Raw genomic sequence first — 21,304 nt, 5'->3', positions numbered from 1 at the left:
AATTTTGTTATATTTTAAATTGTGAGGTTGATTCAGGGTTGATTCAAAATTCCATATAGACAATGTGAGCTTATTGTTTAACAGGTAACAAGCATATGGGGAAACAAAGAGAGGAACAGATCCCCAGATTTCCAGAACAAAGAGAATTGAGCATACCGAATTGGTTTTTATGAACTACCCTTAGATGCTCTATAGCATTCTGTGGTGTGAGTGAGTGGTAAACTGGGTTCTAGTTGCAAAAGGCTTAAGACAAGTTATATGACTAGTGAACATTATGAAAGGCACTCAGCCCCCCCGCCCCCCCCTTCCCCCTGCCAGGATAAGAAACCTCATGAAATGTGTTGGGAAGGGGAGACCTTGAGATTGTTACTCACTTAGAAAGAGAAAGTTGCCATCACAACCTAGGTTCAACGATCTGTACCCCACCCACCCCCAAAAATGATAAGAAAAATAATGGGTCTCTTTGGTGTCCTGAAAGGAGAACTGATTAAAAAAAAATTCCCGAGAGCTTCACAGTGAATGCTTATTTCATGTTTACCTATAATCTATCCTTTTCCTTTTGATTTTTCATTTTTCCTCCCAGAAAAGCTAGACTCTTTGAAAGGCACTGTGCGCTGTCCTGTGGCCCGTTACAGGAAACTCAGGAAATTGCTATCACAGATTTTCTTTTGTCAGAGTGGTTTCTACAGTATCAAATTAGGAATGGTTCCTTTTCCTGAATTTTGAGGGAAGTTTGGATTTTTTTTACATTCTTCTTCTTTCTCCTTTCTGAAAATCAGGCTTCTCAGATATTATCAGGGTTAAAGGCCCTGAACCTAGCCTAACAGCTCAAAAACAGGGTGGTTCACTTGATAAATACCATCCTTTGGAAAGCCTCTACCAGCTGGAATCAGGACAGATGGACAGTTTGCTAATGTTTGGTTCATTGGCCTCTGGGCCAAAATGAACATTATTTAAACCTGCAACTCTAAACCAAAGTTGGTTTGGTTGTCTTTAAACCAGAGACAAATTGTTGGATTTCCAAAATAACCCATAAAGAGAGAAATAAGGGTTTTATTTTGTTCATGTCTTTGTAAAAAAAAATTCTTGATGACAGAGAAATAATAGAGTTCTATCCTCCTTCTCCTTAGGTGTATGTGGCAGCCTTTGCTGTATCGGCGTATGCATCCAGCTACTTCCGAGCCGGGAGCAAGCCCTTTAATCCTGTTCTTGGAGAAACCTATGAGTGTATCCGTGAGGACAAAGGCTTCCGTTTTTTTTCCGAACAGGTGGATATATATACCCTTTCTGTTTGTTGTATACACCCTGTTTGCCCACTTGCACTGGAAGAGTTGCTTACGCCTTCCATTACATGTGCTTTTGAAATATTTATTGTCCACCTTTCACTGGCTTTAAAGCAACTGAGATAATTACAGTGCTTTTACACATAAAGAGAAGGAATGATTTCCCCTCTACTGAAACCAAACCACCCCCTTAGCACAAAGGTACTAGCAATGCTGAGCACTCCTTTGACTATGTCCATCAACAGAGCCCTTTGTGTCAAGTCATAGTGAGACAAATCTTCAAAGTATGAAGAAGCATTTGCCCAACTGATTTAAAGGTTTAAAGCGTATACCCTTACTCACTGACATTGTCCTTCTAGGGTATGAATGCCCCATCAAAATGCCGCACCAAATAAAGGCATTGTTCTTAATTTTATTTAAGAGGAATCATTCATTCATGTACATATTCAATCAATAAATATATGTTTAAAGATTTTATTTATTTATTTGGCAGAGAGAGAGTAAACACAAGCAGGCAGAAAGGGAGAAGCAGGCAGAGGGAGAGGGTAAAGCAGGCTCCCTGCTCAGCCGGGAGCCCTATGTGGGGCCCAATCCCAGGACCCTGAGTTCATGTCTGGAGCCAAAGGCAGATGCTTAACCGACTGAATCACCCAGGCACCCTCAATAAATATTTCTTGAGCATGTAACTCATACACAGCCTTGTTGTAGATGTGGGAAGACTGTAGTGGGATGGGGGCTGGGGGCAGATAATACCTGTCTTCATTTGATGGATGGACGTACTTTGTACTTATGGAGCCTGCATTCCTTGAAGTTCCATGAGACTTTTGCACCTAAGCATTAGCACATAATAATATTTGGGAAGAAAGAGCAGGGTCTCTGGAGCCAGCCTAGGTTCAGATCTCAGCTCTACATCTCACTAGGTTTGTAACCCAGGGCAAGTTACTTAACCTTTCTGTGCCTCAGTTTCCTCTTTAAAGTGGAAATAATAACAGTGGGACAGACCTCAGATGGCTTTGTGATGATTAAGTGAGATACTCTCTGGGCGTCTGGGTGGTTCAGTTGGTTATGACCCAGGTTATGATCCCTGGGTCCTGGGATTGAGCTCCACCTCAGGCTTCCTGCTCAGCAGGGAGCCTGCTTCTCCCTCTCCCTCTGCCTGCTGCTCCACGTACTTGTGCTCTCTCTTTGTCAAATAAATAAATAAAATCTTGTAAAAAATTTTTAAAAATAAGTGATACTCTCTACCATGCACTCGGAATGGTGTCTGGTACATAAAGTGTTACATGAGTGGTTGCTGTCATTATTGCTGCATGACACCATAGTTTGTAATAGTGGAATATTGGGAACATCCCAAATATCTGTCAGTAAGCAATTGTTTAGCTAAAATAGGATGCACTGATACTGAAAATAAAAAATAATCCTTTCACCCCTAGTTGAAACAATGACTCAACACGTCCACCCTCCTCATATCCCTAAATGTCAGCCTGGGAATATTAAACACCATTGCTTTGATACACCTCTCTCCTAGTTCTTAGGAAACTAAGGGAAAATGGGTGGGTTGCTAGCATATTATTTTCCTTCCTGTTATCTTGCTGCCTCCTTGATCAATGGCTTTGCATTTGGGGGATAGGAAAGGAAAGGTGGTGAGAGACTTAGGAGGATGGTGCTGGTCTTGACTGTCAATTACTAGCAGTGTTCTCTGAAACTCAAAGGAAAATGAATATACGATAATCCCAAAGCACATTTTTAGTAGATTTTCAGTTAGAAGCTAAAACAAATTAAATACTGATATTGGGGAAGTGAGAGTTAAATCAGTAGTTAAAAGGAAAAGATAATTTGATTCAAACTCAACTGGGTTATTTAAATACTAAAGTTAAAATGGAAAGAGAATAAATGAAAATATAATTGGGTTACCATGGCATTATATGCACTCATGTGAAAAAATAAAGGCCCAAAATAGCCCAGACTACAGCAGACAATCAGGGCAGGATGAATGGTGTAAGAAAAGAGTAGTAACATGAGCTTGCGTAAAGCTGTGCTTCCATCCCATGAGCCCCTGACAGGGCAGGGCCAAATTCAGGATCTGCTTGCCTACCTCTGATGGTGACATGGAGAGAGAAAGCAGAGCTCGTGGGCACGTGTGCACAAAGACAGAAAGAGCATTACATAACTCAGTCTTTGGTTCCATGCAATGGATCCCGAGGAAATAAGCAAGAAAGGGATCCTGGCCATTGTTCGTAGTCTCGGGTGTGCTGGGTGTAATGTTGACCCGCTTTCACACCCTGACCCCACCACTTCCTCTGTGTGTGGCCTTGTATAAGCTATGTAAACTTTCTGAGCCTCAATAATGTCTTTATCTATAAAATAGGAATGATAATGCTTAACACATAGGTTGCAGTAAGGCTCAAGTGAAATACTACCCTGAGATAAAGAATACTTATACTGAAGACAGTAAATGCTCAGTACATGGTTATTGCTCTCATCTTTAGGGGCAGCTTTAAAAACTGCTTTTTATGCAGTGTTAAGAATAGCAAATAAGATAGATCTCTTCTACTAATTCAAGTGCTTTGAAGGGGGCATTCTGTCCCTGGTGAGTGTCTGACGGAAAGCAAGCTGTGTAGTGCACCACCAGTCCTGATCGTGATGGAGCCACTTCATCTGTCTGGAACTTAGCCTTATGGCCTCAGAGAGTTGGTTTTTTTACAACACCCAAGAATGGATGAGTCTCTCAAGGACGGAGTCACCCCAGCTAAGCCTTTAAGAAATTGATGTACAACCTAGAATGCTATTCTGTGACAGACATTTATTTATTTATTTATTTATTTATTTATTTATTTATTTATTTATTTCTGTGAATTTTAAATTCTAAAAAATAGACCTACCATGGGGCCCAGAAGGCCTTGGTCACATGGCCAGGCATACTTTCTCCATGAACAGATTACTTGGGAAACCAGAATTTAATCACCAGATACATGTACAATGAGAAGGACAAGTGGCTATTGAATTTGAGGCGCTCGGCTGCCTACCGCCCCCAGAGTGGAAGGCGTTTGGGACCCTCCTGGGCCCCAGGAGACACGTCAGCTCAGCCTCCTGCACTGCCTTTCTCACCCTTGTTTACGCTGACCTCTGACTCTTTGTGCATGAAGAGCTTCTAATTTAACACAATGAAAGAGAGTGCCAGACTATTTATTGTGTTTCATGCTGGGACCTGCCAGTATGGCTCTTTCTGCTTCTGGCCCGGGAGACATTCTACCTTGATGGAGACCCTACCAGCATGCATTATGTGTAGGTGATATGCTGCAGCTTTCGGAGTTTGGGGCTTGCTTTGCTTTCTTGTGTACCTCTCTACCTACTGAATGATTAATGTAATAAACAGGTAGGACTCCCAAATTAGTATTTTTGGGTGGAGTTTTATTCAAACAACGATGTTGATGGAACTCATATATCCCAGTGAAAGGACCTGGAAGGAAACAAGGGTCTCTGTGGAATTTTCTAGATTTGAAAAGCGACATCTATTCATTTTCTCCAAGCCTTTAGCTCAGAGATGTAGTTGTCTTGGGGTTTGGCTGGGAATGTGGGTGTTTGAAGTAGTCAGTGGCCAAAGAAATTGAAGTAATTGCTTCTTCACAGAGTTTGGTTACATCACAGCTTGTTCCTCTGTATTGTCTCTCACCTTTTCAAAGACCCCAAAATGCAGATCTAAATGATTCATGTGGTCAGAAACCAGAGAAAGCATTTGCTCCTCAAATTTTTCCCACAATAATGAACCGTTAGGTTTGCAGAATGCTTTATGCTTTTCAAACGTACAGGATCTATTTGATCTTCAAAATACCTGCTGTGTGGCAGGTGAAGCGAGGATCAGTTAGAGGCAGGGAAGCAGGCCTGGAGCGTCAGCCTCTCCCAGTGCCCCATGCAGCTGACTCCCTCTGTTTCACCCCAGTGGCCTCCCTTCCTCTCCTTTCTTGGGGTCTCTCGTAGGTATAGTTACTGGGCTCAGAGCTGCCAGGTCATAGGCTGCTGAAGGGAAAAAGTGTTCTGAATGCCGATCAGACTTTGGGACTTTGTCTGCCATTGTCCCTTAGACCTTTCATCCTCCAAACTCAGCTGGGACTTTGTTCCCAGCTCCCGTTGTGGTCTGGGGAGTGGCCTTTGTGAATGCACAACGTTCAGGAGTAAATCATAACCATCCCTGGCCTCTCTTCTACCCTCTGGCGGTTCCACCTTCTCAGGGGAGCAGTTCAATTTGTGCCAAGAAATGTGATGCAGCCTTGGCTGTCTGAACAAGCTCAGAAAAAGGGGGAATTCAGAAAGGACTTCCTTTTTCTCCTCAGGGACTGAGTCTCCTGCTGACAAGTTCTTCCTTACTTGGTTTCTGCTGCCTGGCAGGCTGCTAACGAATGGGTTTTGAGCCTCACTGGAGACTGGGTGGTTTCAGAAAGCTGCTTCTCTTTTTATACCTTTGGGAAAGGTTTGGGATCTAAAGGATCCACAGTTAAGCTATTACCTAAACGTGGCTCTTCCTGATGATCTGGAACTTCGGTTGTCAGATCCCTGTTGGAGTCATTTTAACCATGCATTCCCCTCGGGCCCCGCTCCCCCCAGCCATGCACTTTGAGAATTTGTGCTGGGAAAGCTAAATGGAGTTATTGGAAGTAACTAAACTATCAAAGTTTCAAATGAAGTCTTTTTTTTCCTTTGCTCTCTGGCCTCAGCTCTCCTTGCTTTTCTGTTACTCATCACGAGAACTCTGAACATACATTCTTGGACAGACTTATAAATACCATACCTATCACTTCTCTCCCTGCACGCTGGCTCATGATAAAATAGCTCTTTTATCTGCTAGTAGGCAGAGTTAGTCACTACTGATTACAGTGGCATCTTATTTAAAGACGTTATCAGAAGGGAAATTCAGGCTGTTCAAATAAAACTAGCAACAGATCAAATACAAGGCAGCTAAACCAGTGCTCTCCACTTCTAGGTCAAGTCATCACATAAAGTGTTTTTGTTTCTGGTTTGGGCAAGAAGCCATTGTTTGTCAAACAAACTGGTTAACTCTGAACGTGGGGGAAGAGAATATAGTTGGCAACGGCATTCTCCCAAAAAATCAGGCCAGCATCTGTGGCATCATCCTTAATAGCTTTTTCTTAGAATTCATATCCTATTCATCAGCGAATCCTGGGGGCTTCCCCCCGAAGCATGCCTTACACAGCCACCTATTGTCCCTGCCTCCCTCACCGGTGCTGGTTTCCATAGCCAATTCTTCACCCAACAGCCAGAGCGATTGCTTCCAATAGGAGGAACACCTGCTCTAAACCCTCCAATGATCTCCCATGTCACTTGGAATAAAATCCAGAGTCCTGGCCATGGCCCCACAAAGCACCCCCCCCCCCACAAAGATGCTAGCCCCAGAAAGCATGCCTCTCCCACCCCTGCTCATTTAGCTTCAGCCACACTGGCCTCTTGCCTCCCTTAAAACATACGGAGCGTTTGCCAGCCCTGAGCAATGCCTGTGTCCTCTGCTGGGAATGCCTTCCTCCCGGTTTTCCACATGGCTAACTTCTTATTTCTCTTAGCCCCAGATGATTCCATTGTAGAGAGTCCTGCCCCTACCACCCTGTCTGGAATAGCACGCCCACTTACCACCCCCCCCCCCCATGCCCTGCATTCTTCTGCTTAACATCCGTTACTACTTATAAATTATGTCCTTATTTCTTTATTATCTATCTCTCCCACTCCTGCACTAAAATGTAAACCCCAAGAGGCTAAAGATTTTTGTTTCATTTGTTTCGCATTATATCACCAGTGATTAGGACAGTGCCTGACACATCAAAGGCAGTCAGTGAATGGGGAATGCCATGGGATTTCTCACCTGGTACCTGCATGATTTCTCACCTGGCATTTGTCTTCTTTTCTACAAGCTGCCCATCAAGTTCAGAGGCAAGTTAGGAACTAGGTAGACTGTATAGTTACATCTTTGGGCAGCTGCAGAAGTGATGTATTTAAGGGATATTTTTCTAAATCTCAAAAAGATATAGTCACAAAAATACTCAAATATTAAATATAGTCTTTCCCCATCTGCTTCCCCTATACCACTCACCTCTTTTATAAAGTACATTCAAAGCATAAATCAAAAATGATCAGGCCAGGGTGAAGAAAGTCTTGAGATATACAAATAAACCACAGGAATTCTCAATTAGTCGGGGAATTCACTGACTCTGGGCTTATAGAAACAAAGATACATATAAATGCCTGCACAATAAAAACCATATATACTAGGGATGCCTGGGTGGCTCAGAAGTTGAGCGTCTAGCTTTGGCTCAGGCCATGATCCTGGGGTCCTGAGATCAAATCCCGCATCAGGCTCCCTGCATGGAGCCTGCTTCTCCCTCTGCCTGTGTCTCTGCCTCTCTCAGGAATAAATAAATAAAATCTTTAAAAAGAAGAACCATATATACTAAATTCCTGAATGTTTGGGAATCTTTACAAATTGGAAATTGCTCTTATTTGGGATTGGAGAGGAAGAGATAGAGAGGGATGCTAAAAGCCTATGTCGATTGGATTTATCCAGTATACTGACAGTCAGTGTCTGCTTCAGGCTTGGGTCAGTTCAGACTCAAAATATGATACCTTTCTGGGTTACGTCTGGATTAATATGTAACGAGAATAAAAAGTCAACTAAGTCCCACACTAAGGTTAAAATGTGCTCATCATTCTCCACTCCTGTGGATTTTAGAAAGATGGCCATCAACAAAAATTAAATTATGAGCCTTGAATTACCCCCCTTTCAATGGGCCTTTGAGTTAGTCAAAGCCTTAGTATAATCTTTTTCCAGTTGGCCGACATCCACCGATGCTGGGATTTGAAGAGACACTGAGAATTAGATATTAGATTTGAGGCATTTGGAAGTCAGAAGTACCCTCCGACCTCATTTTACAATGAAATAAATGAGACTCAGAGAAATTGGAAGGTCAGACTCAAAAGATTCTTTGTCTAAATATCCATGAGATGGGATCTTAATGGTGTACGGAGGCATTGGGAGGACCAGAGCCCAGCTTTGAAAGCAGCCATAGAGAGGCAACCGGGACATAAAGAAAAAAAGCATTAGATCTGAAATCAGAGGACCTTAGCTTAAAGTGCCACCCCTTGTCACTCATTAACTGTGTAGCATTGGACAGGTTCTTTGTTTCCTAATTTATAAAATAAGGCTAGCGAAGGCACAAGGTCATTATGATAACTAAATGGGAATACTACTCATGAAAAATGGCTACAAGGTAGCCACTGCCCACTTCCTACACAGCATAGGATCCTATAACACTATACATGTCATCTTTGTGTTTGCAAAGCCCATGGTATTAGCCCTATTTTACAGATGAGGTAACTCAGGCTCGGAGGGCTTAAAAAGGCCCTTTGGCCAATAGATGATGTTGCTGAGTTAGGACCTACACGTCTGGGACTCTAGAAGGCTCCCTTACTCCCTGACCCTAGTACAGCACACGGCAGATGCTCCAGAAATATTACATGAGTAAATACCTGTTGTGAGAAAATGTATCGAAGAAAAATGATAAATCACTTTAATTTTCCTGGGAAGCTTTGTAAACTTCTTAAAAGCATCGTGTGCGAAATACATCACTCCCAAAGGCCCTCTTAAGCCAGAAAAAGATAAACAAAGTCACATTTATTTGAATAAATATCAATTATTATTATTATTATAATACTCTTATTCAAAAACCTTATTTTCATTCAGAAAGCAGCTTTTGAATCCATATAAAAGCATTCTGCTAAGCACGGATTCCTGTATCTGACACGAGAGCTTTAGAAGGTCAAAGTTGCAGTTTTATGGGACATATATATATTTTATGGTATGATAGGATTTCTTTTATAATTCATATGGATAATATGTCCCTATTTTATGGGATTTAAAATTATTACAGAGGAAGTTTATAGTTTGTATATACTGTATTTTGCTTTGATGTTTACATTTGGCACACCTATAAAATGGCCAAGCTCTTGATCAAAGCTGTGATCCCTACGTTTTTTACTACATTGTTTCTGTGAGAATAACTATGATCTACTTTTAATAGTCTACTTGAAAATATGCCTATGTTATGGGGAAAGGGGAACTTTCCATAGCTCCTCACCTGCTGCACTGTGGGGTAGGCAAGGGGCAAGGGAAGGAAAGGGAGAAATAGGGTATAGGTGTTTTCTTGCCTGAATCAGTTTTATATGATGCCAAGGTTTCAAAGTTAACTCCACTCTTTACATTGAGAGCTGGTGAGGGAGGGAGGAGGAACAAGGGATGCAGCATTTTGTAATATAAAGTGTCTCCAAGGAGTTCAATGGAAAAAAGGCAATGAAGGCCAGCAGAGAGTTGCATTTTAGGACTTAGGCTTTTAAATCGTGCTGGAAGTGAAAATTGCCCTGGGAAATCTCATAGACACGAAGAGAGGCTACGTTCTTAAGAGGCCTATGGGAATGAAAACCATCCAAGGGGTAGCAAATTTGCATCTCCCACCTCATATCAGATCTGCCATTTGTGTTCTTTGAGACCTGAAAGATGCATGGAACTATTGAAATCTTTGTCTCTACTTTTCTTTGAGTCAAGCTGGTACAGTTAAAATTCCACCAGTTAAATGTGCATGTGGCACGATTCTAGATTAGCCTGTCCTTGAATTCTCCACCTAAAGTGGCAGGCACATACAAGTGGTTTCCAGACTGTGTTCCTCATTACAGCTGAGGGTCCGGAGCAAGGTGAACGGTTGAAGATGTGTCACTTCCCCACTGAAAACCACTGATGTACACCCAAGATGCTGGGTTTTACCTTTGTTTCTTCCCTGTCGGTGTGTTTAGGAAGCATTACTGAATTGTTCTGGTTTTGGTCTCCTCCTGTGTAATATGAAGGCGTTAGCTAGGCTAGCTGCTCTAAATATAAGATACTTTTCCTAAGAGCCAGCTAAGTCAGAGATGTTTTGAAACACTGCTGGTAACATTACTCTGGTTTCATTGGTACTGAATTATAATCATGGTACGGACACCACTCACTTGCCTTGAGTTACTAAGATAATGAAGAAATCCAACTCGGGAACCATTTTCTCATTAGCTTCTTCATTAGTGAATAGAACAGAAGTAATGACCCCAGTGACAAAACACAGGGAAATGTGAGACCGTGTCCATTACAGGAATTCTCTTTCCTGGGACAAAATTACATATTTACTCAAGATATTTTTATCTTGACAAAAAAATGATTAAAATATTTTTGTTACCAGTTGATTAACGCTTCTTTAATAACTGCTTGGCCCTTTTTTTTTTTTAAATAGAAACATTATTCTTTTAAAAAATTATCTTGGATCTGTTCTTACAGGTGATTTGAAAAGGGGCTGAGTTTTGTAATGCAGGGTTTTCAAGAGAGCAAAACTTGCTGAGCCAAGAGCATTTTTGCATTGCTCAGGAGTAGCATTTAAAAATATCTATTATCTGGTATTTTAATTAAAACATTTGCAGATACTTTCACAGCAGCTAATAGAGATTATTACATTGGTATCCACTGTCAGATTATATGGTTTAAGAGCAGGCATTCCTTGCTTGACCCTACTTTCATTTTCGTATCTTTCAAAATGTGTCTCTATCTTCAACATTTGCCCTTTGGCTGTTTTTCCCATACTTCTGGAGGTTTCCATTCACCTGATTTCGTTCTTTCTTTCTTTTTTAATTTCTTTAAAAAATTTTTTAATTTTAAATTCAATTTACCAACATATAGTAAAACACCCAGAACTCACCCCATCAAGTGCCCTCCTTAGTGCCCGTCACCCAGGTACCCCATCCCCCCACCCACCTCCCCTTCAGCAAGCCTTTGTTTGTTTCCCAGAGTTAGGAGTTTGTCTCCCTCTCTTAATTTTTCCCCACTGGTGAGTTCATTCACCTCTTATCTTCCCAGGCCTTAGGAACTTGAACAAATTGGGGCTGACCGTATCAGGAGCGCCCTCTTGAGGACAGATTTGTTGAAGGAAAGCTAAAGTTTTCATTCACTTAGACGCTGCCCACTGTGTTAACTTTCAAGGCAAGGGCAAAGGAAAGGATTTCATGAGACACAAAAATGAATTAATTTTTATTTTCTGGCCTTTGTTTCCATCAGGTCAGCCACCATCCACCTATCTCTGCATGTCATGCTGAGTCTGGAAATTTTGTTTTCTGGCAAGGTAATGTGCTCATGTATTTAGTCTTTCATCATCTTTTGTAATGTCAGATTTATTTCATTCAGGAACTACTGCAGATGCTTGTTAAGGTAAAAAATGGGCCCAGACTTGGGCCCTGTTGCATGGATCTGCACCACTTGCTGTTCTTGCCTCTCCTCCCTGAACAATTACCGATACTTGCCTACTTCATAAATAAGGATTTAGAAAGATAATTTAGTTGTTTCCCCCTTTAAAAAAAATTCTTTATCTCTGTCTGGGCCACCACCATTTATTCCTGTAACTTTTTCTCTAATCCATTGTGTATTTCATTTCTCTAATTCCTTGTGTAACATTTCTCTAATGCCATGTGTATTTCAAGAGACACTAAATATTTACAGATGTTTATCAGAGTCTAGACAACAGAGTTCTTTTTGCTTTTGAAAGTTTTAATTTTTTTCTAGACAGCACATTTTAGATTTCTGACTCTTTTTTTTTTTTTTTTTTTGGTTTGGAGGTTGTCTCTATATTCAGTTTGTATTTTGGATTTGGAAGGAGGGTGGGTTGTTCTGTAGAATAAGTAAGACAGCAAATGTTTCCTAAATGGATTAATTAATTTTGTTAACTTAATATATTTATTCAAAAGGCAGAGTGTACTATACAAGGAAAATGTGAGCATCCTGGCTCTTTAAACAATGAGCACACACCAGTTTTTAAAGCATTTTTCTCTGTTGACAGTGATAACACTAGGTTACACCTTTGCCTTTTAAAAAAAATCTATAGGGACACCTGGGTGGGTCAGCGGTTGAGCGTCTGCCTTTGGCTCAGGGCATGATCCCAGGATCCGGGATCCAGTCCTGCCATCGGGCTCCCTGAGAGAAGCTTACTTCTCCCTCTGCCTATGTCTCTGCCTCTCTCTTTTTGTGTCTCTCATGAATAAATAAAAATAAATCTTAAAAAAATAAAATAATTTTAAAAATCTATAAAATTTGTTTTTAAGGTATATATATATTTTATAATATATTATATATAATATATATTTTAATATATATATAAATATTTAAATAAAAACATATAAATAAAAAAAAATTTTTTTTTAAAAGTTCCTTCCCCCACCCAGGTCCCCAGTTACCCAGTTCCTTGCTCTGGGGGCAATATTACCAGTGTAATTTACAAGTACCATATTAATTTTTCTGAAGCTTTGCTATTAAAGTTTAGAATTGAAGCTTGATTAGAAATGTCTCCAGCTTTCACTGAAACCCTCTGGGAATAATTCTTAAGATCTCTAACCTTTTAATTACTAAGTGTCATTGACACTATAAACACTTTATTTTATTTTTAAGTTATAGATTAGGTAATGGGAAGGATTTTCTCCAAGTAGTTTCTGTGTGCCCCTTACCTTATACAACAGTTTTTCCTTAGCCCCCTTCTTTTCTTCCTCACCAGCCTTTTCTGGGCCATCCCACCTGTTCCCATAGGCTCATGACTCCCAGATCTTCTTTTTAATCCAATATGACATTTCTCTGCCTTTTAATCAGGTTGTTTAAACCATTTACATTTATTTTTATTTTTGATGTAATTGAGTTTAATGTGGCCTCTTAGTATTTGTTTTCTGTTTGTTGAATCTATTCTTTGCTCCCTTTATTTTTCCTTTTTCTGCCTTCTTTTGGACTGAGTACTTTCTATGATTTCATCAAATCTCCTTTGCAGACCTATTCGTTATACCTCTGTTTCATTTTTTAGTTATTACTTTAGGATTTGTATTATGTATCTTTAATATATCATAGTCTGTCTTCAATTAATATTATGCCACCCCACAAATAGTATAAGAAACTTGCAAAAGTATACTTCCACTTCCCTTCTCCTAACCTTTGTGCTACTGTGGACATAACATTTTATTTATGTATATTATAAACCCCACAATATAGGGTCATGGGATTGAGCCCTGCATCAGGCTCTGCACTCAGTGCAGGGTATGCTTGAGATTCTCTCTCTCTCTCTCTCTCTCTCTCTCTCCCCCTCCCTCTCTTTCTCTCTCTGCTCCACCCTCCCCCATGTGAGCTCTCTAAATAAACAAATAAATAAATAAGTAAAATCTTAAAAAAAAATTTTGCATCATTCCAATAAGGACTCCCTTTAACCAATACCCACCCATTACCCCAACTTCCTATTTCCATCAACCTCTTCTACCCTTAGGCCACCTCTTATGTACTTTCTATCTATAGATTTGCCTATTCTGGATATTTTATAAAAGTGGAATCATGTATATGTGGCTTGGGGCTGCCTGGTCGAGCCCTATCACTCTTCTGGGTCACGGCCATGGCCCCCTACTGGCATCCTTGCTTTTACCTTTGCTCCCCTGTGGTCTGTGTATTGTCATGTGGCAGTCAGAGGGATCACCTGTCTCTGCCATCCTTCCTAAAATTCTATTTCTATTCTATTCTATTTTGATCTCCTTGTTGGTGCCATCATTACTTATGCAAATGAGAAAAATATGAAATCGTCTACAAATTCTCCCTGTCTTTCAGAATCTGCATCTAATTTGTGAACTAGTTCTATTTCTATGTCTTTCATGGTTCTGGGATCATTCCCTTCTATCTGCTACTGTCTCAGTTTACTTCACCCTCACTTATCCCTTGAACAATTACAGCAGCCTTGTAACTCCTCATTTTGTTCCTCATCTCTTGTGCTCCTGGTCCATTCTCCATATTACTCCCAATTATCTTTGCAAAGTCTGTATCTAATCACATGAGTTTTCTGGCTAAATAAACATTTTATTTTCCCCTAGTGCATGTAAACCAGATTTCTTAGCCTGGCTTCTGAGCCCACTGTTTTTGTACTCAATCTGTTCCTCTGCTCTTCTTTCTAAACAATCCAAGACCCATGAGACAGAAGCACACCCTGTTCTCTTATACATCTCTCCCTTAGGACAAGCTGTCTTCTGCTTTATATTGCTTTTTCTCTGCCTGGTGAACTCCTGCTTATTCTTCAAAGCCCAGGCTAAGTGGCCCCTTCAGACAGGCCTCTCCTGATGCTTTCCCCAAGCATGCTGATCATTCCTGTTTCTGGCTCCATTTCATCTTACAACATACTCAGTTATAGCCTGTGGCTCTCTGTTTGAACATTACTTGTTTGCACTTTTGTCTGCCTTATATACTGTGAGTTCTTAAAGGGAGGGACTTTATCTTATAATTTTAGTTTTCCTGATTCTGTTCCAGCTACCCAATGGTACTTACACTGAATGAAAAGTTATTCTATATGATAATGGATTTTATTATGAAAAGATTGTTCTATATACTGATTGATCATTTATCCAGTCTAAGAATGTAGCTCTCCTGCCAAATATGTACTAATTGGTATTTCATTTCAGATGTGAGATGGAAAAACAAATTCTGGGGCAAATCCATGGAAATTGTTCCCATTGGCACGACCCATGTGACTCTACCAGCGTAAGTTCTTCTGTGGTTAAGAACTGTATAGAATTTAGGGCCAAGATACAGCTTTAAGAATGGCATTCCCATTTATCCTCGAGGGTATTGAGTACATGTTTGTTTGTTTTCTTTTAATTGGTTTGATAGTAAGTTCAAATTTAGCTCATTTTGACAAGCTCACATTTTCTTTCCTTCAAATAGGAATGCTACCTGGAATCCAAAGTTCCCTGAATAGAAGCTTTTTAAAAATTCAGTTCCCCTTTTAACAAAATTAAGAATGGTAGTTTTGCTTTCATTTGTTGTCCTACCTCACTGTCAAAATTCCTTTTAAGAAAAATATGATCTTGATCTAACAGAGATTATTGATACTCATTTAGAAAGCAAATTGGCTCTAAGGGTGGCTCCTGGGACAGGGCCAACAGGACTCATGTGCTCACTGCTGCTTACTAACTGCAGATCCTTGGGCAGGTTACTTAACCCTTCTGATCACTAGTTCCCTCATCTATAAAATGGGAATAACAAGCCACCTACTTCGCAGGGCTGTTGTGAAGATTAAACAGATAATATACGTAAAGCATAGAAAAAAAAGTACTTAGCACAGGGTCTATGCCATGTAAGTGTTTGGTCTCATTACCATTATCCTCATAACTGTTGTATGACTCTGTAAGTAGCATCTGAATACTTTCTCATTATAAGAAGATTTAAGATATGTGTATCTTAAGATTTATATATAAGGTAGATGCATGGCTCTGCATATACACATACACATATCTCTGTGTGTATGCACGTATGTATGTGTGTAGAGAGAGAGCAGATTGTAAAAGATCCCCACACCTTCCCCGTTGCCTCTTCCCTTTTCTTTCCAGTTTGCTGACTTAGGCAAGTCATCTCTGGCTCTCAGTTTTCTCCTCTTTCCAAGGAGAGAGTGGGTTTTTCCAGGAGCTCACCAGCTTCTGGTAAGGTCCCTGGCAGCTTCCAGAGTGCCTGATTCTGGCTGCCGTGGCCTTCTGTGGCATGCATGTCTCCTTGGAGAGTGGAAGCTCTGAAAGCCCAGCACGGCTTAGGCGCCCAGTCAATGCTGCTTCCATAAATGGAGGAATGAGTAATTCACTGTGACTTATTTTTTTAAATAGCGATATTTGTTTGCATTCACTGCTATCTCTTCTGGGAATTGTTAACGTCACTGTTTCCTCCTTTTTAGCTTTGGAGATCATTTTGAGTGGAACAAAGTGACCTCTTGCATCCATAACATCTTAAGTGGGCAGAGATGGATTGAGCACTATGGAGAGATTGTCATCAAGAACCTGAATGATGACTCCTGCCACTGCAAAGTGAATTTTATAAAGGTAACCCAAGTGGCCCCATGAGCTTGACCCTGGAAAGGCCTTGGCAGAGCTGGGGCCTGAGGGCACAGGATATCTCAGGGAACTTTTCACCTTCCCCTTTGCACCATCAGGCCAGTAATGCCAGGGACTCCCTGGTGTCCCCTTGCCAACCTCTCTCACCTGGATCAGGGCCATGGCCCCTCTGGCCTTCCTCCTTCCACTCATACTCCCTAATGATCTGTCTTTCAGTACAGCAGCCAAAGGGACCCTCTTAAAACATAACTCATCATGCTACAGTATGGATGAAACTTAAGGACAATGTGCTGAGTGTAATAAGCTAGACACAAAAGGATGCATATTGTATGAGGTACCTAGAGCAGTTGAACTCCTAGAGACAGAAATTGGAATGGTGATGCCAGGGGCTGGAGGATTGGGTAATGGCAGTTAGTGTGTAATGGATGCACAGTTTGAGTTTGGGAAGATGAAAAAGTTCTGGAAATTTATAATGATGATGTAAGTTATACAACATGGTGAATGTGCTTAATGTCACTGAATTATATGCTTAGAAATGGTTAAAATGGTCCATTTTGTTATGTCTATTTTACTAGAATTTAAAAAAAGGAAGTTATGCTGTATATCACAAAAATCCTCCAACAACTTTCATCTTTCCCAGTATAAAAGCCTGCCTCCTGACAGTGGCCCACAAGACCCTGTGCAGTATACACTGCCCACCCAGCCCTTATGTTCGCACATGCACACCTGCAAGTATGTATGTGTGTGAACACATATATGTACATGCAACACACCTATGCATGGCTGTAAGTGCATACCCGTGTGTGCACACACGCATACACACCTACCTGTACATGCACAGGTATGTACACACACACACACACATACACTCACTCCTCTCCTACCTCAGCTCCCACCACCCCGTTTCCCCTTCCCTCCCCACCATCCTCTGACCACACTGGCTTTTCTCACTCCACCCCCTTCTGCTTGGGCCCCTCTCCCCAGATCCTTCCACCATCAGCCCTGCCTTGTTAGTTACTTCCTGTCATATCCCATTTTCTTCAGAGTTTTTATTCCTCCCTAGTTAGCTTGCTCGCTGTTGGTTTGCTTGTGTATTTTCATTTTCTGTTCCCCGCACCTCCTTACCATCCCTGACTCCGGAAAAGCAAAAGCCTGATCTAATCTTGTTCACTGCTGTAGGCTGATGTCTGGAAAGGCTCATGAACATTCATAGGATAAATGAACAGATTGGCCAAAGGCAAAAGCATGGAATAGTCTGCTTACCTTTCCAAATGCTTCGATTCCCTTAGATTCCTCTTGCCCTTAAAAATTTCATGTACTTAAAATGGTCTTACAGGAATATTTGCATTTAATTAGGATCAAAATCATAAGCAGAGAGATTAGGCTCTAATTGTGGAATTTCATGCAGTGCTTCTCTGTACCACCTATTGATACGAGGGGACACTATGGAGAGAGGTGGATTGGGATCTCTCTTATATCCTGTAATTCAGACTGGGATGTAGACAGGTAAAAAGCTAATAGTATTTAGGGTGAAATAAAAACGAATCTGCCTCAAAACTTCATGCAGGCTCTCTGCAAAAAGAAGAAAAAGGCAAGCTGGAGTGGGGATCTACACCCCCAGTCCAGATGAGAGCACCTACTTCTCAGCACCTTCCCCGAGGAAAGGTGATCAGTCCCATTTCTACCACCCACCTGGTCCTTGCACACTTAGGGCAAGAGAATTGATTCCTGTGGCTGTGAGAGAGGAGGGAATTAGAACATCGGCTGTACCTCTGCCGTTGGGAGAGAATCTGAAAGCAGATACAGCCGTTCCCAGTGGAGCATGACTGCCTTCCTCTGGGGCATCCCACGGTATTGCCAGCATTGGATTGGTCAGCAAATGTCTGTAACAGAAAATCTGACACCTGCTTTGGAATAAACTTATGAACCTAGACAGCATTTGTTTCCCTTTTCCTCCACTTTTGTGTGAGTAGAGACTTCAGGTTGAGGTTTGGGCTTCAGCTCTGTGATGCTGCTGCACTCTCTCCTTCCCATCTTCCCCAGAGACAAAGAATGAGGAAACTAGACCATCCGAATATGGCCCCAAAGTGCCGCTCAGCTTTATTGGTTTCCAAATATGGATTCTGTTTGGGCTGTAAATAGCACTAGGAGTTGTGATTTATGAAGTAATGCCTTCCATTCTTTCGTAGAGATTTTTCTAGGGCGCTCAGGTAATTGGGAGACTTGGGGAAAAATCAACTCTAGGGAGTTAGACCCCCCTCTGCTGGCCACCGTGCGGTACTGTACGGAGCCCGCAGGGCTGCGCGGGGCTGAGCTGCTCTCAGACCAGGACCCCTCCACAGGGTACATATGGGCTGTATAACGTGCCAGGGGATTGAATTAACAAATCTGGTTTGGGGGAGAAATGATAGGAGAAATGGAAAATTGGGTGCTTTACAAAGGAGCCTCCTTTGGTGGTTTACTAAAGACTGTCCAAGAAAAAAAAAAATGAGTTACTTTTCAATTGCAATAGAGCCGCAGTGACATCCAGGGAGCAGCTATGCCAGAGGAGGGGGCTTAGGAGCCAACCACATTACTTGGCCAATGTGTGAGACCTGAGCCTTTCCTTCTGATGTTGTAGGTAGCAAAAATAGGGGGGAACCTGTATCTTTCACAAACGCTGTTGCGTTGCAAACTATAAATAAAGGGTTAGTGTTAATTTTTATTAAGTCATTAAAAGTATGACTAAAAAAAAAAAAGCCCAGAACCCAGAACTGGCAAACTCAATGCAATGTGGAATCATTCCTATGGGGTTTTTTCTCTTTACTTTTTTTTTCTCTTGTATCTGTAATAAGTTGACTCCAAAGGACTAAACTCTCATTTGAATCATAGGCAAAATACTGGAGCACTAATGCTCGTGAGATTGAAGGTACAGTGTTTGACAAGAATGGAAAGGCGGTGCATCGGCTATTCGGGAAGTGGCATGAAAGCATCTACTGCGGTGGCTCCTCCTCATCCGCTTGTGTCTGGAGAGCGAGTTAGTATTTGGGTTAATCGGTCTTGGGCAAGGGGTGGGCGGACATGGCCAAAGGAACTGCAGAGGGGCAGCCTCTACCTGCTTTGTTTTTGTTTTTGTTTTTGTTTTTTTTTAATAATAAATTCATTTTTTATTGGTGTTCAATTTGTCAACATACAGAATAACACCCAGTGCTCATCCCGTCAAGTACCCCCCTCAGTGCCCGTCACCCAGTCACCCCCACCCCCCTCCCTCCTCCCCTTCCACCACCCCCAGTTCGCTTCCCAGAGTTAGGAGTCTTCGTGTTCTGTCTCCCTTTCTGACATTTCCCACCTTTGAACTCTGTTCAAGAGACCAGCCCTTCTTTCATTCACTAATCCTATCTGACTCATCTTCCTGCTTATCCATACCTCAGTTGGTCTCCTAGGTTCTTAATCCCAGGACAAAGCCATTGCCAATCCATGGTCACTGTCTCCGAGGAAATCTTCCAGGCTCTGCATGTCACTCCTGTGCCTACCCTGGGTATGGAGAAGGAGTGTCGGTGAAGTACAAGAGGTCATTCTAGAGGAGGAATAAATAAAGAGAAAAGTGTTACTAGACAAGAAGAGTGACTTGGGGCTTCTCCAAAGTGAGGGGTCTCCCAGATTCACCCAATACCATCAGCCACTCTGATCTCTCCTGTAATTCTAGGAAAAATACTGAGCCCTTGCAGCTGTGGGGAGAAGGGCCAGGGAAGCCAAACCTTCATAACATGTCCCCCCAAACATTTTAAGACTTTTTTCCATCTTCTAATCTGATAAGTATATTGCCAAGTCTTGGCCACATTATAAATTGTTGTTCTGAGATACCACCATTAGCACACTTTAGGCTGATCAAAATAAAACAACAACAACAACAACAAACCATTCAAATAGTGACTTAAACCATTAGGATGTGTGCTATTACTTAACCAGGAAGGGGTTGGATGGCCTTACATAGGCAAGTTGTTGCTGCTACACAGGCAAGTTACCTGTGTCAAGAGCATAAACCACATTCTTCCACTCCCAATATGGCAGTGATGTCTCTGTTCATGGGTGTAAAACATTTATCATGATTCACTATCATATCCTCATGTGACAGCTCACTAGGCAGGGGAGAAGCGAGGACAAAAGCACTGTCCTCTCTGTGCCTCTCTTTTTTCAGGAATGAACTATTTATTAGGATTCCCCAGCAAATGTGTCATTAAGTTTTGTCAGCTTCAAGTGGGTCCAAACCCATGCTTGAGTCGGTCATGGGCAACTGGATAGGCAGGAGAGATTCAGGTGGGCTTAGATTCACCCCCTAGGGGCTGGCCCGGATGGCTCAGCGGTTTAGCACCACCTTCAACCCAGGGCATGATCCTGGAGTCCTGGGATCGAGTCCCACATCGGGCTCCCTGCAGGGAGCCTGCTTCTCCCTCTGCCTGTGTCTCTGCCTCTCTGTGTCTCTCATGAATAAATGAATAGAATCTTAAAAAAAAAAAAAAAAAAAGAAGAAGAAGAAGATTCACTCCCTAGGGAGGACACAATGCCACTTGAACAGATCAGTTTCCCATTAGCAAGTAAGAAAAGGAAATAACTGTAGGGTAAGCAACCAACAGTGTCTCTTTTGCTAGGTAGCAGCCACGTATCGTCCACTGTCACAGAGGTAGCCTTGAAGCCAGAATGAATTGGCACCAGTGGCCACCTTCCTAGCTTTTGAAGTTCAGAGAGACACTCACTATCCTTTGCTTAAAGTGTGTATCAGAGATGAGAACAGCCATTGTCTCTGGGATTTAAAATAGCACATTGACAAAGCACACAGTGTGAGCTGTTACGCTTCTTGTTGTTGCTCACTGACTTTGTGTTTCTGCCTTGGCCACAAGAGTCGCTGGCCCATCTTCAAGAAGAAGCACTGTCTTTACTCTTGTGGTTGGGAGACTGGGCTGGATTTTTGAATGCACGATAGGAAGCTTTGCTGCTATTTTCATGACTAGGATACATAGCAGATTAGATTTTAAATTAGACAGAAAGGACTCCCTAAGCTTGGAAAACTGGGTCTACAGAACAGTTCG

General features: G+C 41.7%; 1 protein-coding gene across 8 annotated transcripts in view; it reads left to right on the top strand.

The window, feature by feature from the left end:
- The window catches only part of OSBPL3 (oxysterol binding protein like 3), a 177,541-nt gene that overhangs the window by 145,089 nt on the left and 11,148 nt on the right, over nucleotides 1–21,304 (top strand). For all 8 annotated transcript variants that reach the window (XR_005369547.1, XR_005369546.1, XM_038557138.1 and 5 more), the window contains 5 exons: nucleotides 1,131–1,268; nucleotides 11,413–11,476; nucleotides 14,820–14,898; nucleotides 16,082–16,226; nucleotides 19,110–19,254. Coding sequence is in view for 6 of the 8 variants with exons in the window: in XM_038557138.1 (XP_038413066.1) it covers nucleotides 1,131–1,268; nucleotides 11,413–11,476; nucleotides 14,820–14,898; nucleotides 16,082–16,226; nucleotides 19,110–19,254 (571 nt within the window). In the remaining 2 variants the exon portion in view is untranslated. The remainder of the gene's footprint in view (nucleotides 1–1,130; nucleotides 1,269–11,412; nucleotides 11,477–14,819; nucleotides 14,899–16,081; nucleotides 16,227–19,109; nucleotides 19,255–21,304) is intronic.

The sequence above is a fragment of the Canis lupus genome, chromosome 14 (assembly GCF_011100685.1).
Source record: "Canis lupus familiaris isolate Mischka breed German Shepherd chromosome 14, alternate assembly UU_Cfam_GSD_1.0, whole genome shotgun sequence".
NCBI lineage: Eukaryota > Metazoa > Chordata > Mammalia > Carnivora > Canidae > Canis > Canis lupus.
The sequence above is the reverse complement of the archived record's forward strand: the minus strand, read 5'-3'. Positions and strand labels throughout refer to the sequence as shown.